The 19,113-nt window shown below is 38.4% G+C and overlaps 1 protein-coding gene across 2 annotated transcripts in view; it reads right to left on the reverse strand.

Annotated features, from left to right (window-relative positions):
- Nucleotides 1-19,113, reverse strand: part of LOC114656187 (E3 ubiquitin-protein ligase HECW2-like) — a 358,966-nt gene that overhangs the window by 230,854 nt on the left and 108,999 nt on the right. For both annotated transcript variants that reach the window (XM_051931045.1, XM_051931046.1), the window contains exons 3-4: nt 6,560-6,644; nt 5,970-6,278 (exon numbers count right to left, since the gene is read on the reverse strand). In XM_051931045.1, coding sequence (XP_051787005.1) covers nt 5,970-6,267 — 298 coding nt within the window. In that variant the 5' untranslated portion in view covers nt 6,268-6,278; nt 6,560-6,644. The remainder of the gene's footprint in view (nt 1-5,969; nt 6,279-6,559; nt 6,645-19,113) is intronic.

Consider the following 19,113-nt stretch of genomic DNA (forward strand, 5'->3'; position numbering starts at 1 on the left):
TCTAGTTAAAACAAAGTCAATAATCAAGTGGATAATTTATCGAGTGGATATGTGATGATATGAAAAATCAATTTCCAGATGAACCAAAATACTGGTGTGCATTTGATAAGGAATGTTTCTCTTCACTTGCAAATGTGGAAATGTTTTTGTTTGGACTTGAGCAGGTGAATAGGCTTGTCATCAAATATTGTGCTCTGTTGAAAAAAAAATACTATAACTCCTTTCAAAAGCATCTTTCCAGCCAGTACCCAGAGTTCAAAATACTGAACTGTAACTGTAAAAATAACTATTTCCAAAAATAAGAGGATCACTTCACATTTCACATTTGGACATTTGTGGAACATTCCAAGTGCTGACTTTGAAAAATGAACAATATTAAAATAAAATCTAGAAATTGTTCAGATACCAAGCATTTAGAAAACATGATGAAAATTAAACTCTTTTTAAATTTGGACAGAATGTTAATCTTGATAAAGCTTATAACTTATGGAGAACATAAACGGTTAGAAGAAAAAGTGTTTGATTATTCAGTAAAATTTTAAATATAAATACATTTTTAAACTTTGTTATATCAGTTAATTTTTTTATTATTTTATATTAAATATGCAGTATAGCAAGTAATTATATGTGCATTGTATTTTGTGCTATATACACAAAATGCTAATATTGGCATTTAAAATTTCCTTACTTTTAAAACTTTAAAAAAAAATTTGCACACACCAAGCCACTCCTTACAGGGCCAAGACCTTGAAGAGATTTTTCCAGTACTATTCTAGTTGAGTTCACTATTCTTTGCCTATCTTTACTTTTTGGAGTTTTTGCAACCTTCTTTTTCAAAAACAAAGTCATGCATGCCCAAGGCTCATTGATGCACGTGGGGAGTGAAGACTGGCCAGTCTGGGACAATCCCAGAGAAGAGCTGCTATAGTTCAAATTGCTGAAAAACTTAATGCTCTCCATGAGAGAAAGATGTCAGAACACACAGTGCATCACAGATTGCTGTGTATGGGGCTATGTAGCCACAGACCTATCAGAATGCCCATGCTGACCCCTGTCCACTGCCAAAAGTGCCTACAATGGGCATGTGAGTCTCAGAACTGCACCATGGAGCAAAGTGGCCTGGTCTGATGAATCTCATTTTCTTTTAGATCACATGGAAGGTCGAGACCTTATGCATTGTCAACCTATGAAGAGATAGTAGCAGGATTCACTATGTGCAGAAGGTAACACAACGGAGGCAGTTATATACTCTGGGTAATGTTCTGCTGGGAAGCTTTAGGTCCTGGCGTTTATGTGGCTGTGCCTTTGACATTTACCTAAGAAATGTTGCAGACCACATACACCCCTTCATGGCAACTTTATTCTCTGAAGACAATGCAAACATTGTTCAGGAATGGTTTGCAGAGCATGATAAAGCATTCAAACAATCGCCTACAGCCAAGAGATGTAATACACAACCTTCTCTAGGGATCACCATCACATTATTCACCATACCCTGATCGACTCACTTCATCATCATAATAGTAAATCCTGTTCTTTACACCATTAGATTTATATGTCAAAAACTTGATTTCCTCTTTCTTAAACACAGTGTTACACACAACCACTTCAATAGCACAAACAAACTCCAGAATCCTTGTATCCTTAACATGGCTGTTACCAAAGCTAAAGCCCCCCCTTGACTAGCTCTAAAATGACAACTTATGTCACCACCCATTACAATCACCTATGCCTCAGGCAACCCAGACATCACCTCCAACAACTTGTCCCCAAACTCATCTTTACTTTCATCACTCCTGTTGAGAATATATTCATCAGTTGTTTTCCAACAATTATCTTAAGAACATTAATTCACCTTTTTCACCTCCACCAATTTGGCTTTCCATTTTTCAAAAGCAAGTACACCAACCCCAGCATTGCCATCACTTCTCATTGTCATCACATTTCAATTGCCATAAAAACTTCTAAGTTCTACCATCAGCACTAAGCATTATTGCACCTTTACCTTTCTATCTCCTGTATGCAGCACACATTTGCCCTCCTACCTTTCGCCATTTCTATCACTTTCCTCAATTTTCCCATCATACTCCCAATATTCCAAGTCGCAATCGTTATACTCTATTTCACTTCTTTTACTTACTATTTCACCTTCATTTGTTCTGTCACCAAACAAGACTTCTCACAGTCTATCAGTTTAAGGACCATCATAAAACAAATTTCCCCTTCTGTGGTTTGGCCAGGTTATTCCCAAATGTTCTTGATGAAGGCACTGAAACGCTCAACTTGGTATCTCACGATTAAGGAAAGGTGAGCTATTCTTCAGAAATGTTTACTTCATTTAGTCTCCTTTCACAAAACTCAAGGCCAGGGGGGAAAATTCAAGTTAAAGGGTGACTGCACATCAGTCAAATAAATATTCAGGCTGTTCCTTCTTCCTGCACAACACACACAGTGCATAAACCCCAATAAACTCAGTCCTTATCTCTTTCTTTTCTCTCTCTTTTCTTCTGCTGCCTTCACTCCTCCACTTGCAAGCTCCATCCTCTGCCTCCCAACTCTGGCTCCCCAAATGGAGTGCGGCAGCCCCTTTAATCTTGCACCCGGATGTGCTCCAGGTGCGCCCTGATGAACTTCCTGCAGCACTTCCTGGTGTGGCAGAAGAGCTGCATGGGCACCCGGAAGCACTCCAGGTGTATTTGGATCCTCTTCCGGCAGCATCTCCTGGTGTGGCAGAAGTGCTGCCATCCAGGGCTCCGGGATCGTCCAGGCGCCCCCTTGCGATGGCCACGGACCCTAACAGGGTTGAGCTTCCAAGCTCCTAATCCATGGCCCTGATGTAATCCAGGGGGGCTGCCCTCTTGCAGGGCTGTTCTTGGGCATGGGTGCAGCAGGGCAGTCACCCGGGGCCCCGAGACAAAAGGGTCCCCATCATTTGAGGGTTTTTTTAAGATTGACGCAAGCTACGTATCCGTACTACGAAGTTTAATGATAAGCTTACTGCCCTTTCCAGGGGCAGGGACGCTGCAACAGGGAACTGGGGCTTGGGGCGTTCACTATGGCCAGGGCCCTGCACAGGCGCAGGCGGAGCCCTGTTACGACATGCCCCCACAAAAGTCAATAAATAGAGTGCTCTCGTCGGAGGAGACCATTCCGTTCCAGACCACGGTTGCATCGTGAGCATGGGCGCGGACTTCTTCCCGTGTTTTTTCTGTTGCGTATAACGCTTTCTTCCCTTTTTCGCCTTGGCATTGACCTTATCGTACTCCGCTCGTAACTGCGTCTTATTCACGTTAGCAGTTTCGCACGTACCATATTAATATGAAACGCAGTTATCCATCCGGTGCTGCTAAACGAAAGAAAAAGGCAGACAATGTAGCCTTTATTGAGACACAAAAAGGAGCTTTGCTGAAATTTGTCGTGGCCGAAAAGGTGCATTCTCCTACTGATTCCTTTCAAAACCGACCAGCAGTAAGTAAAGATTTCGCAAGTGTTAAAGCTCGAAAAGTTGATTTCGTTTCTTGAGCTTTTTTCTGGAATGTTCTTTAGCCCAAGTTTTAATTTGGTAGAAAAAAATGGAAAACGGTATAAAAAACACACTTTTTAATTGTGTCAAAAAAATAAATAAAATGCTCTAAAATTTATAAAAATATGCACCACTGCACTGCACACTTTGCACATGCTGGGCTTAGCTACATACCTCCACGTGGTGCCCAGTGGAAACAGGTCAAATCTGGCTGAACTGTACCTAATACTAAACGCATTTGGGCCCCCACAGTCTAATTATGCCCAGAGCCCCCAACGTCCTAAGAACGGCCCTGCCCCTTGCCCCCCTCCCGGTCCTTCCCTTCTCCAGGCATCCAGGTGGGGCAAGTCATCTGCCACAAGGCAAATATTCCATCCATCCATCCATTATCCAACCCGTTATATCCTAACAGGCAAATATTCAAAAACTAAAACACTGGAAAGTATCAGACATCTACAAACCAACACCTGGTAGGCTGGTCATGGAAAATTAAATATTATTGAAAATCCTCTGTGTATGTGTTGCTCTGTGATACAGCTAATTAATTACCATCGGTTTACCAGGAATCAAGTGGTTTGCCAGTTATTAAAGATGCATAGCCAATGTAATACAAATTTTTAAAAAAGAGAGGGCATTGTCTGATGTTCCATACTGTACCTAATAACCTCTTATTCCAATCTTGCTTAACCTATACCATATTTAATTTATTGAAGTTAGTCATGGCATCATGATGTTTAGACTTCTCTATATAGATAATGAATTTAAAATATTAAGCTTCAAATCTAACAGCAAAACACTTTTTCACTTACAATTCAGAACTTTACTCAAAAGCAACCAATCATCCTTTTCACATCTCTTATTTAAATATGTTTATAAAGTGGTAATTGATAGTCTGGATGAAAATGCAGACTGCATCTCCAGAGTATATTCAAATTTTAGAAAATGAATGGAATTTACTCACTCATAAGATACATTTTAGTTCATCCTTCATATGTATCTCATCTAAAATTGGTTAAACAGTACCTTGGGATAGATCCAATGTCTGCCTGATTTTATCAAGTGCTCACATTGTTAGTTCATATGTGCTGTGAATGGTCTAAATTTTAAACCTTTTAGTGTATCTCTTAGAATGCCTGAGATCTAAAATCACTCCTTATACAGAAATTGCTGTATTTAGAGTAAAACCAGAAGAGATAACATTGGGCTATAAAAAAATCTGTCATGATACCTTTCATCACACTACTTTCACCAAGTCTGGTCCTAACATGTCTATAACTATTCTATTCTATAACTTAGTGAAGCTTAGTGAAAACGTGATTTTCTATATAGTCTCAACCTGAAAAAAAAAATTACTGCATAAATTTTTCAAAATGTGGCAAGAAGTATACATATAATTCCAAAGTAAGTATGCTTTGCTGTATATGAAGAACACAACTTTAGAATAGGCTCACTTGACAGAGAGCTCTCCAAGGTGGGTGAGGGTTCAATGCAGGGTTACATGAATGTGTTTTAATATTCTTATACTTGTTTTTATTAATTGGATTGTGTTTTGTCTTTTTAAATAAAATGTAAAAAAAGAACATTCACCAGAAGAATTTTTCTGAGACAGTTAAGCAAGTTCACAATGATAAAAGCAATGACCCGTTTCTACTGGTCTGTCCTTCACACTCTTATGACATTTTCTATGACAGTTTGATATGGCAATATATCTGTGTAGGAGAGGTTGTAGAAAAACGAAGCACTGGGCACCACTTCTAAATTAATCAATTTTAATCTTCACAATGTGGGTTCACTCTTCTTTGACCAACTAAAATGTAAAGCTATTAAGGCATCACTCAGAATTAAAATAAGTAAGTATGCTATGTACCATAATTGAGTGTGTTATTGTGCAGACCATTGAAATACTTCAGGAAATCAATTTCCATAATTAAAGAGAGATGTAGGTGTAATGAAGTGATTCAGGGTTTTTTTATTATGTGATACATTAAGGCAGACACATTTTTGCCCAAAAGAATCTGATTTCAACTTTAATTCAGTCAAAAAATGAGAAAATAATACAGTACATTGAAATATATTGCACAAAAAAACTTGGAAAAATCAAGATATCTCAGAAGAAAAAAAGAGAAAAATAAGAAAATTGTGCATGTGCTTTATTTTCAGGGTTTACTGAATGTATTCCACACCTACCGGATTGTTTTAGTCTACTCAACATAAAATTTAGGAATGAAAAACTGTTGATGGTTTTTAAGTGAGGTATCAGTGATGAAAGTTACTTACAATTTTATAGTTATTTTCAGTTGTTTCTTGTAAACACTAAATCCATACTAGAAGCCTTATGCAAATTATATGACCTTTGTGCAACAACTGAAACTGCAGACTAAGCAATAAGATTAGTTAGCAGTCAACTTCTACATAACTTTACCAAAAAGAATGGGTAAATACTCACCAATGTGGTAAAGACCAATCCAGTCTGTGGCATCCACTTCCTCCTTGATGTCCCAGGAGATGATCAGGTTCTGGGAGCGTCCAAGAGTGAACTCATAGGTGCTAGCAGTAAGGGAGGAGCGACTGTCGGAAGTAACTAAGTCTGTGTCACTGTTGGCACGTTGGAAGCCCATGGTTTCAGTGGGGCTGGCACTCTGAGCTGCGAGGCTCTGTAGGTTTTCTGGGCTCAAAGTGTAGCGCATCTGAGGGTTGCGGCGGCGCACAAACAGAAGGTGTTCGCGGGCTGAAGCCGCCATCATGAAGCGGGGATCTGGATGGAAAAACAAAGGCAGAGTAAACTTTAGAATATGTTTGTAGGTGGAGAGAAGAAATCAAGCAGTGATGGAGAAGTATGACGGAATGATCTGCAGATTAAAATGAACTAGAGGAAATTACTTCTCAGGGCAGGCAGGAGTGATTATGATGTGCATGCACACTAAGGTGACAGATGGCAAAAAGAAAAAACTGTTTCAGGAAAACTGGCAAAGGTGAAGCTTATCAAATGAGTTACAGCCAGGAACATTCATTAGGGCAAACAATTGCTAAGTTTACCTTGGGAAAGCTTTCAAAAAAGTAGTTTAGGGAGCTCCAATGGATAACACCAGGCTAGGGAGTGGGATGAAGCTTGTAGCACGTCCTGTAAATCCAAAAGAACAGTAAGAAAAGCATCAAGTTATTTAATTATTTTTTCAAAACATGCAACACAGGCACCATACTATATTATTGTACATCATAGCCTAATAATATGTTACATTATCTAATCTTATACTTTAAAAAAAGGACAAGGTAGAAGCACATCTGTTTGGTCTGTTTTTTGGATCTGTTTTTCAAAACTGTCTCATAGCTAACACTTAAGGAGAACTGGCACAACAGTCACAGGTGCTGGAGAATAAACTGTAAGTGTACCACCGTGAAATGCAAGTTCAAACCTAAGGACCTTTATCTGTCAAGATGACAGGTTTCTGTTAATAGAAGAATTCTGAAAAAAAATCTGCCTGCTCTTAGCAGTACTAGGCTTTACTGGCTGACACAATAAGGAGATTAAACCTTCTGACAAACAGCACCGTGAAACAAAACTCGGCTGTCTGCCAAACTCATTACTATCAGAGACCTGTAGTCTGTTACAATGTATGTGAGTTTGTAAAGATTAGATTTGTTTTCTGTCTTAAAAAATGTAAAAAATACAAAAGTAAAAGACATGTTTCTACTGTATTGGCTACTAATGTAAAGGTGCTCAATGATCATGCAATCTGAACTGTCCTTCCAAGGAGTGCTCTTAATTCTTGTGACATGCTGGAACTGTTTTCACTTGTATACACCTATTTGGTACATCATTAACAGCTCATCCACAATCCATCCCTCTAAAGCCAGAAGATTGAAAGGCCTATGCTGACGTAAATTGATTTCGGTTATACAACAAATTGGCTATATATTCATTCCAGAACTGACCTACATGAGAGGTTCAAGCAACATCCTGCTTAGCTTTGCTGAGATTTGGAGTTTAGGCATGGTCTTAGCCTTCCAGTAGCTGCAGGTTAACTCCTCTAGTGCCAAATTTCTTGACTGCAGTTATATGGTATCTTTCATCAGAACTCTCAAGGAACCCAAAAGAAAATAAAACCATAACTGAAAGCAATGCAGCTACACTACTATATATGTAATACTTATAAAACAAGTAAAAAACACATATACACCACAAAAAATAAATGTGTATACAGCTTGAAAACCTTTTGTTTAGATAGTGGTCATATTAAGTATGCGGATGACACCATGATCATAGGATGCATATCTGGGGAGGATGAAAGCCACTATCTAAATCAAGTGGACTGTATGGTAAACTGGTGCAATAAAAACTCTCTCACTCTGAATGTAAAAAAGACCAAAGAAATGATATTTGATTTTAAGAGACAGAAATCTGTATGTTCACCTATTGTAGTTCTGGGAGAGGAGGTAGAAATAGTGAATGAATACAAATACTTAGGAACTTACCTAGATAACAATCTTAACTGGAATACAAATACAAAAAAATTTGTTTTTTTTCTCAAATTTTCTAAATGCAACCAGAGCTTATTTCTCCTCCATAAACTCAAACTATTTAAAGTAGACAAGGACCTCATGTTGTCCTTCTATCGTAGTATGATCCAGTCCGTGATCACTTTCAGTTTCATTGCCTGGTTTAACAGTCTGACAAACCAAAACTCAAAAAAGCTCCAGCAGATTACGATGTAGATGATTTGACTAGTGTGTGTCAGAGGGCAATGCTAAAGAAACTGGAAATCATCTCAACTGATGACAGACATCCATTACACGTAGAACTAAACTTCAGTAAATCAGGAAGGATAGTTGCTTTGAAAACCCACACAAATCGCTCCAGAAACTCCTTTCTTCCTAGTGCCATACGACTTTTCAATAAGAAATATCGGAGATAATGTTTAAGGTTTTGATATATATCCTGTTACCTTTTTTTTTTTTTTTTTTGGTATAAATATGTTTTATCTAACTGCTTTACCTTAACCTTTCTTATTTCTATTTGTCTGTTTTATTTCATTCTGTCTGTTACCTGTTATTAGATCCAACTGAGAAGGCAAAGGCTAAATAAAGAAACCTAAACCTAAACCTAAACCTAAATATTGTGAGAGGTGGCTCAACAAGTCAACAAGGTGTCAGCATGGAGAAAAGGGCACCACAGGGGAAAGGAAGGACCCAGCAAGTATCTAAAGAAACAGGGACACACATCATCATGCCAGTGCACAACAACAGATACTGCTGGAAGCTCTAAATCGAGGCAACTGGAAGCTAGAAAGCGACATGTAGCCTGCAAGACTTTATTCAGTATTCACCTACACACTAGGTGGCATTCCATTACAGAGGCTGAGAGAACTTGGCTCTCTTTCTAAACAGAGCATTACAGAGATACCGTGGAAGGCTACAATATTGATAAAAGACTTGCTGGCCAAGTGAAGGAAGTGCATGATACAGGCAGGAGAATAGGGCCTACTTTAAAGAACAGATACCAGGAGACCTGCCAAGGGATTGATAATAAGAAGTTACATTTATACAGCACCTTAAACAATCCCATGGTGACTTTATAAAAAGCAAAATAATAGAAGAAAAAGAGAAATGTTCATAGAAGAGAAAGGTCTTTAAACCAGATTTGAAGGTAGAGAGGAAAGAACAGTCATGGAGAGATTAGGGAAGATAATTCCAGAGTTTAGGGGCCATGGCACTGAATAACCTGTCTCCCAAGGCGAAAAGTCTGGTACATGGGACAACATTATTAGATTTTGGCTAGAAGACCTGAGAGAGTGCGATGGGGAATAAGAGATCATGTGTTCACAAAGGTAAAGAGAAGCAAGGTTATGCAAGAGTTTGAAAGTGAAAAGCAAGATTTTGCATTTAACACATGACTGAACCGGTAACCAATGTATGTGGAAGAGAACTTGGGGTGATGTGAGCAGAACATTTCATATAGTTGAAATCTATAGCTGCAGCGTTCTGAATATACTGAGTTGTGGTTACCAGCAGTGTAGATTCATTAGGGGGAGCGAGAAGAATTTCTAGCCATGTGTCTCTGTTGTTAAATAAGGGGACTGCCACAACCATAAAACTGAAAGACGTTTAAACCACCTATTTAACTACTGGCCCCTTGACTCCACACTCAGAATGTAAGGGCTTAAATGGTGGGAGGAAATGAGTCCAGAGTAAATAGAAAGAGCATTTGATTGTAGGTTTTACAGTCAAGATGTGGCCATTCACACCATCAGGCTAATAGCTCATTTTGCATACTGTTGTCGAAGTTTCTACTTCAATTATAGGACTCAGTAATTTGTTCTAGATTCCCATAACATTCTGTGTGAAGAAATGCTCCCTGGCATCCATCTTTAGTGTATTCCCATTAAGCTTCTGACAGTGTCCTCAGATCTGTAATTCAATATTTAACTGAAAAAACACTCCCTGATCAGTTTTATCAGGGGAGAAAGAGCAAAAGAAGCAGGAGGTGTGGAAAGGAAGCACAAATTGTATTTTTTGGTAAAGAGGAGGGTAGGTAGGCAGGGATGGACGTCTACCGACACAGGTTCACAGAAGCTGAAGGTTTTATTGTTGGGTCCTCTGTTTATTAGCTGCTTTTGTGCCCTCTCTTTTTAATTGTTCCATTGCATTTATGTATTAGTAAGTCGGCTATTTTGGCATCTTGAATTCTTTGGTGCCATTCATTGCAAAAGCTAAACAGAGAGTACACCTTTTGTGGTGTTTCAACCTGGACATCAAGATCACTAATATCCCACAGGTGAAAAAGTGAGTTACAGTATGTTGTGCACTGAGTGCAGGTGTTGACAGAGAAAGACATTCTGCTCTGTAAGGAGCTGTAGTACTCCATTTTAAAAACCATTTGCAAATGTAACAGTTTTAAAAAGCTGAATTTCTGGGATGAAAATGATGTCAAAGGTTTGTCATAAAATATTAAAGTTTAAATTGCTAACTTTAGGTATGTGTTTTATTGTAGAACTCTGGGCATTGCCTTTAAAATATCGCTATAAACTGTCTTGAACTGTGTCTGTTCAAAATGTTGACGTTTGGACAATTTTTTTTGTTTTTGTTTTTCATTTTAAACAATTTTGCTCATGAAGCCAATTTTAGTTTAAGTCATGGGCTATGCACTGATGTGTTGACAGTTTTTATTTTTGTCTGCATGGTCATGGGAAGGTGGAGCGCATCTTGACAGCACCAGAAAATGTCAGGATCAAAATCTTTACTGAAAATCTATTTATCACAGGGCATAGTCACATGCTCTCCCTCACTTAATAGAATGAAAGGAAAGGTATGCAATTTGCAAAGAGAATCTAGAAAAGTAGAATTAAAACTGAATGAGCAAAAAGCCAGTTAATGCGTCTAAACGTACATGTGTGCACTTATGAACAAAGGGTCCCATCAATGGGATGCTGTCGTATTTCAAAGTTGTTTGTATTTCTTGTAATAAGCCCAAAAGTCAATCAAAAGCAAAAATGCTATTTTTACATACCCAAGGGTGTCTTCTACCAAATATATCATAAAAGTTTAAAAAGTGTACGCCAAGGCGAGCAGAGCATCACAGCGGACTGAATCTGCTTTAATCAAAGATCCTACATATGTCAAGGCACATACAGTGAAAGGCTCATTACAGTTGGACAGCGAAGGTTAAGAGCATTCCAGTTTATTACAGTTGTCTGTGATTGGTCATTCATATTACATATCACAGCTGTGAGTAAAAAACAGGAAAAAAAATTGCATGTGCAACAGCTTATCTTTATACACAAATCTTCTGTAAGAGTGCATGGGGACTGATTGGTTGACATGTAATAAGACATTATGTTTGTATTAGGGAAATGTCTTCTTCAAAACCAAAAAGAAAACATACAGTTGAGGAAGTCCTACAAACATTACAGAATGCTAATGATATGGAATATGAAGACCTTGAGTCAGATTTTGTTCAAAGTTTTGACTCTTATTCAGAATCATGCATTTGCTAAAGGACTTGATGCTATGTTTGATTTGTAAGTATTGCTCATGGTATAACTTAGAAGCATCACAGCGTGCAGTTTTACAGTTTAAGTGCCATGGATTCAATTACCATACCCGGAGGCTGTCTGCTGCACGTTCTCATTATGTTTTTGTGAGCAGTTCTCTTCCAGTTTCAACTACTGACAACGTATTCACTCACAGTTTCATGTGCAAACCCCCCTCATCACCCTGCCCTCAATCAAATGTCACTGAATCACAGCATGTGAAATTTCATGAGGGACCACTCTTCGATCAAATGTACTTGTATCAAAGTACACCACGCTCTTTCCCCATTCATCTGAATGTCTGTAATTCAAATCATGCAAACTTTCATTGGGGACCAGTTTTTGATCAAATATACAGTACTTGTATTGTGCTGATCCACCACCACTCTCAATTTCATGTGGGAACTGCCCCTTCGTTCGAATGTCACTATTTCACTCCATGTTGGCTTCTGTGTAAATGATTAAGGACTATATGTGTGGTGTGTGTGACTAGTCTGGGGCCCTGTCCATGGCTGTTTCCTGCCCTGCGCCTAGGGTTACCAGGAAAGGCACTGCCTCCACTCAGTTATTCCCATGTCCTGGAAGAAGCAAATATGCAAATATATGTATGTATTAGTTTTTTCCAGATGTGAAATGCAAGGAAAAATCAGCAACAATAAATAAACAAAAACATACTAAGATGTGTGACTCACAGCACAAAGATCCCAGTGATTATACAAAATGTAAGGATTTGCTGTATCTAGTGGTAAACAGAAATTACTACAAGGACTAGCACAAAAAATTATTTTAAAAGTAAAAGGTTTGGATGAATACATAATTATATGTACATAGATAGAAACTGTTAGCTTGTTGTTTCTGAGTGATATACAGTATAGCGTGTGTGTGTGTGTGGGTGTGTGTGTGTGTAAATATAAATAAAAATATAACTACTATTGAAATACTTGTTTAAAGAGACTGTTTAGATGCAATAGACTAAATATTTCCAAAAAGGGACCTTGTGCCAAACAGTATAACTTTCCAATGCTATTTGATATGACATGTAAACGTGGAACAATGACAGCTGACAAACTGGGGCAAAAATAGAATTGATTCCAGGGTTGTGCATCATAAAATGTTTTGGTTATCCACATAAAATCCAGTTTTTTTGGACAGAAATTCCTAAAACACCTACTTTTTGTTTTATTTAGGGGATATTGGTGTGAGACAAAAGTTCTAATTAACGTAAAGACTTCCTTCTAAAACTTTAAAGCGTTATACTCGCTACTCTTCAGCCATTTGCAGCTCCATCATTTCATAAACAGAATAATAGTCATTCACTTTATGGAAAGTAATTTAAGTACAACAATGCCAAAAACAATTTGGGGTATAAGGGGTTAAGAGAAGAGTTCCACTTCCAATGAAATAACAAACAAAATTTGGTGTTTCAGGAATTTCTCTCCAAAACAATGTCATAATTATGATTTTCTATTTTTGCAACATTTTAAATTCACTATAAAGAGCCTTGCCAACATCAACTATTATGTTATATCCCACAGTAAGTTTATGTTTTTTATGGCAGATGGATACATAATGCAAAAAACAATGCAGTGCAATTAAAAATATTTCAGGCCTCCTTTATTCCCGACTCCCGCTGCCTTCACAGCCTTACGCGGCCAGCCGTCCGTCATCTGGTCACTCCAGCTCCTTGCTCACTCAGCTGGAGCGACTGCTTCCTTCTGCCCCACCGAGTGTTGGCCAAAAACCCTTCTCTGGGCTCACCTTCCAGCTGCCTGCCTGCGAGCACACTCTCGCGCTCTCTCGCTCACCCACACCGGCGCTCTCTCTCGTCGCTGCTTCCTGCTCTCCTATAACCTCTGTTTCTTTCTTTCATTTTTCACCCCTAGCTGCCTCACGCTTCTATTTATCAAGAGGACGTGGCAGCTGTAGCAAATCAGCAGGCCCAGGAACAATCACGGATGCGGACGGTTTCTCACCTGTGCACTTAGGTGAGAAATGCCCACATCACGAATCATCCCGGGAACCGCTTCAGCCACACAACCACCATGTCCCCTCGCTAAGCCGCGAGTGTGGTGATTATTTATTTTAAAAGTGGCCCTTTGACTGGAGCTGTGGACCCACGACACCACATGCTGTCTCTGTAAAGTAAAAAAATATTGACAGATTATGTGGTCTCTGACTTGATACTATGATGATCCCATAAGCCACACAGGAGCCACTTCTCAGAGTGAAAGAGTAAAAATATTAATTATTATTATTATAAGGAACCCATGATCATAATGTATCCTCTTAGTGAAAAAGGATAAATGATAAATATATACTATGCACATAAAATAAATAAAAGTTAGCCTGGCCAAAAGCTAAAGAATTTCTCTCTACATATTCAGGAAGGGTGAGGATCATTATGAAGAATTCAGGAAAAGTACTCAATGTGTGTTTAGTTAACAGAGCTGAACAAGCAGGCAAAGAAAGATGGTGCTACAGGTTATGACTTCAAAACCAAAATACTCCAAATGTTATGATAGAGTCATGGGTTCCTACCCTGGCTGGTGTTCAAATTCTTGTTTTATGTCTTTTGTTGTTCATTTTTTAGTTTTTTATGTTACTGCTACTTTTGTCAATTAGTTTCTTTATTTTCTATATCTGTGGTATGTTCCATGTGTTTTGTGGGTAGTTCAAGAAGCAGGGTCACCTACTCATCATTGCAAGGGAATGACTTCAGCACTATAAAAGTGGAAAAAAACCTACAGTCCCTTGAAGTTCACTTGAATGTGCCTGGGAGTAGGAGAGTGGGGGAGTTACTTCTGGTTTTTCTGTGCTTTGGTGAATTATTGGAGTTTTGACTTAGCTTTCTAGATTCTATTTTGGGACTTGTTTGTTTTGGATTGCTTATTGTTTCAGGCAACTTCTTTACCTTTTGTGCTTCACAGAGTTTCTTTTGTTCAAGAGCATTTTTGAGGAAATAAATCTATTTATAAAGAGTCTACATTGCCCTCTTTGTTAATAGCGGGTTTTTTTCCCCCTAGTGGGCATTTTTGGGATTTTTTTGGGACTTGTATGCTTGGGAACAAATGCCTTGCCTGCACACAAAACGTTTAATTTAATTAATAAATTACCTAAAATAAACAAACAGCTCAAAAATATCTAGGAGAAAATATAAAAGATCAAAATTCCAAAAATTATAAAAGAATGTTCAAAAAATCTTGTAAAGTATACATGATTAAGATTTTTCTCTAAAATAAAGATTCTATTATTATTAAAAACTTGCTTTCAATACATACCCAGTTGATTTTTAAACAACAATTCATGTGGTTAATTGGTCACCAGGCTGCATTTGAACATCTGAACTTTGTTCAATCTTGAAACTTCTTTTGCAGCTCTTGACATCTTAACCTTTACACCCTTGCAAGACAATATTATCTGATCTGTGACATGACCTATGTCAGCACCTGTCTAAGGCTGCTGCTAAAATTGAAATGAGAAATAATCTACTGCCAAAGGTGACTGGTACATCATGGAGGCCAAAGCAAATGTATTGAGGTTTTCTTCCTTGACTCTGTCATATTTGGTGGTTGACTATTGCTCTCCAGCATGGAACCACTCACCTCACCATAAACTGGTGGATACACAGCTCAAGAAATCTATGCACATTATAACAGGCGCTCTCCGTCCAGCTCCTCTCAAGTGGCTACCAGTACTAGAAAATATAGTACACCCTTACATTTGCTGTGATACTGCTACTTCAGGCTTTTTAACAAAATATGAAAAGCAAGATGGTTTACCAATATATTGGCAACATTTTCCACCATCCGAGATTTCGGCTCCTTTCCAGGCACTCAATTTGGTGGTTGCCTAGGGAAGTTATTGTTGCCGACACATGGAAAAAGCTAAGGGAGGCACACACTCTTACAAACTCTCCTGATCAGCAACCCTACAAATGTCTACCAGGTTTTGACCTTCCCAGTTTGGATTGGGTCACGCTAAACCGCTACCAAGCAGGGGTTGGCAGATGTGCTGCAAACCTACATAGATAGGGGGTATCATGACAAACCCTCTGTTCCTATGGACAACAGCAAACCATGGCCCAGGTCATCAGCGACTGCCCTTACATTAATCGGTAGTCTTGCCATGCTGCATGCAGCCTTGGCATCTGTTAATGACTGGTTAAGGCGAGATAACTGCATTCAACAATAATGTGTGTAGATGATATCTCTGGTGTATAAAGATGGAAGTGTACTTTTTTTAATCCATATTTAATTTGCTGTTGGAGTCTGGATAGTCACTAGGACTCAACAAGTCAGGACAGAAAACTGTTTATTCAATACAAACATACTTGCATACATTCCTGATTGGTTCAATTCAGGGCTATGGGGGTCATAGGCCTACTGGCCAACAATTGACTTAGGTACTTATATGTCCGGAATTAAAAAAAAGCTTGTAAATTTTCCAAGCTGAAATTAGAAGAAAAAAGTGTGCATCAAAGGGTCAGTGTGATATTAAGCCTGCTAGATTAAAAGGAACGCATGTAAATGTCGACAATGGCGGCAGTGGACAATAAAGACCAGTGATCAGTAAAATTGCCAATCCCAAACAATGATCTTCACAACCCTTGCTCTTCTAAGTTTAATGGTAAATGAGTTGCAGTACTCCTTCATGCGAGGTATTACGGTAGATGAGCCAGCGTACATCTTTTTTTTTTTGTAGCGAAAACAAAGAGCTGCAAGTCAAGGCTTGTTCAACCAGAAAACACTGGAATATTAGCCTTTAAGGTAAAGAAAGTCTGTGCAATTAGACAAATAGCCAGAAAAACTAATTGAATCAATTCAGACCTTTTTATTTTGTCCTTTATTAAAACAGATGCAGTTTGTCAAAGTTTGGACAGCGAGCTTGTGTTAAGTACAGCAGCTTATGGTTTCAATTGGAAAAAATAAAAGATAAAGGAGAATTTGAAATAGCTGCTTAGTAAACAATAGGCTTGGTAGATCAACAGCAAACTTATAAACTTCTTAAGCATGTCAGCCTTGTGACCTCTTGATAAACATCTTATGAACATTTGATACATTTTCAGCTTTATTAAAGATTTATACTGTGTTTGTTTGTGTGTCTGTCATAGAGTATAAAGTAAATATTTGCTAAGAAACAAGTATTGCATTATTAAAATGGTAATCCATAGGAATAATTACACCTCAAGAATTCTGAATGTCCAGTCTCTGGTGAGTGGCATGATCTAAGTCGCCCAGACGAAACCAATTCATCTCCTGAAGTGCTCTGCTGATACACAACCCCAGCAGGAAAATATGTAGGTCACTGTATAAATTCCCAGTCCTCCAAACATCAGCAGGTTATCCAGCACTACTTATTATGTGCAGATTACTTGTAACTTAAATGTGCAGTTTGATGTTCAGATTGTGTGTACCCCAATTTTGCCTTTTTTGGTGCCTGCATGCTGTCCTGTATATTAAAGGCTACACATGTAAGCTTATGGCACATTAGGTTTGGGTCAGAGGGACAACACCCCAATAGAGACTATATGATACACCCAAAATTCATGATGATCTGTATTGCTGATTCCAAACAAAGACACTGAATTGCAAAATAGAGTGGGAATTGGAGAAAACTTGGTAACTGTTACTTATACGGCAACTAGTTTTTTTAAATCAAGCTATCAGTTTGTGTTTCAAAATTAAGACACACTATTATATCATGGATTTTAACAAGTACAGAAAATAACTGGATGAATGTTATTATTCAATGATATTTTTAAAAAGCTCCCCACTGGCTTAAATGCAGTCTTAGACCAGGTTAATATATAATAATAATAACTATTTACATTTATATAGCACTTTTCGCACTACTCAGAGCGCTCTCCACACAGGGAGGACACAGGATGTGAACCCACAATCACCTTACTGTGAGACAGCAGCTCTACCACTCTGCCACCTGTGTGGATCCCAACCTCATATTGAAAACGTTCTGAAATAACAGACTTTTTTTATTTGAATATTGCAATGAATATGATAATAATCAATAGGAAGCGATCACCTTATTGTAGATGAAGTTATGATTGTATCATTGGAGTATCATTTCACATTGCATTAACGAAAGTATGTAGATACTTTTAACTGAAACAATAAGAGCACACAGCACAGGCTCCAAAAGTGGATAATGCATGCAGGGCACAGAAGTGAGAAATGAACTCTCTCTGTTAGAGTGGAGTTTAGAGTGGAGGAGTTCAGGGATGATAATTCTACTATATAATAAAATGCTAATGTCTGTGTATGTATATCCTGTTCTTCACAGCAATTTGATTGGTCTCTTTGGTGTTGGTGATAATATCGAAAGAGGAAGTGCAAGTGTGAGATGCATAGCAGGTATACAGACATTAGCCTTCAAATACTGGAAGCATAAAAGAGGAGAGGAGGAATTAGGCTTTACAGGTCACGCATGACAAGGGAAGTCAAGAGAAGTTTGGATATACGTACAGTAAATACAGAGGAAAGGCGACAAAAATACACGTAGAGCAAGAGACATCAAAATTTTTTATATTGATTCTAGTAACTGTCTTTGACAGGCAATGTGGCTAGTAATAAATAAAATAATAGTTTTTTTTTTTGCTTAAGTTAAATTTTTATGCATTGCATCCATTATTAAATTTTGAATGCAGGGGCTGGCATCAAATTAGGGAACATGCAATGATCCTTCTGCAATTTATGGAAAAGCACCACCTACCCACACTCTTTTCATTTACCTAGTACTGTACATTTGATCAATCATATTTATTTGTAAGCTTTTTTAACATACAAAAATGAATAACGTCTGCCTCAAATATTTGTCCTTTTACATGAAAATCAACATCAATTGCAAACTCAGAAAAAGTGTAAATCACAATCTTTAACTCAATATTCAGTCAATAATCAATTGCACTGTGGTGGGATGGCGCCCTCCCCGGGATTAGTTCCTGCCTTGCGCCATGTGTTGGCTGAGATTGGCTCCAGCAGACCCCTGTGACCCTGTGTTCAGATTCAGCGGGTTGGAAAATGGATGGATGCATGGATAATCAATCAAATATTTGAGAAATTAGACAGAGGGTTCCCTAGAGTTGCAGTCATTAGAACAGTGTGTGAAGAGCAGTAGAGATAGCATGCATCCCTGTGGGGGTACCAGTGTTGATTGTGCGGGAACTACAAGTGAGTTTCACTATTTTCACGTCATGTTTTTTTATTTGTCAGGAAATTGGTATTATTACACTGACAGGTAGAGGCAGACATAGAAAGGTGGGTCACTTTATAGTGGAGGAGTTCAGGGATGATTGTATTAAATGCTGAGATGAAGTCCACAAACAGAATCCTTGCATAGGTCACTGAGTTGTCAAGATGTTGCAGTACGTAATGCAATCCCATACTGTCTGCACTCCACTGACCTGTGTGCTTGGAAGGCAAACTGAAGGGGGTCCAACAGAGGAACTGTGATGTTCTACAGGTGAGCTAACAATAGTCTTTCAGGGGTTTTCATGACCACAGATGTGAAAGCAAAAGGCCTATAGTAATTCAGTCCTATTAAGCAGGT

This window comes from Erpetoichthys calabaricus, chromosome 8 (genome assembly GCF_900747795.2).
Source record: "Erpetoichthys calabaricus chromosome 8, fErpCal1.3, whole genome shotgun sequence".
Taxonomy (NCBI): domain Eukaryota; kingdom Metazoa; phylum Chordata; class Cladistia; order Polypteriformes; family Polypteridae; genus Erpetoichthys; species Erpetoichthys calabaricus.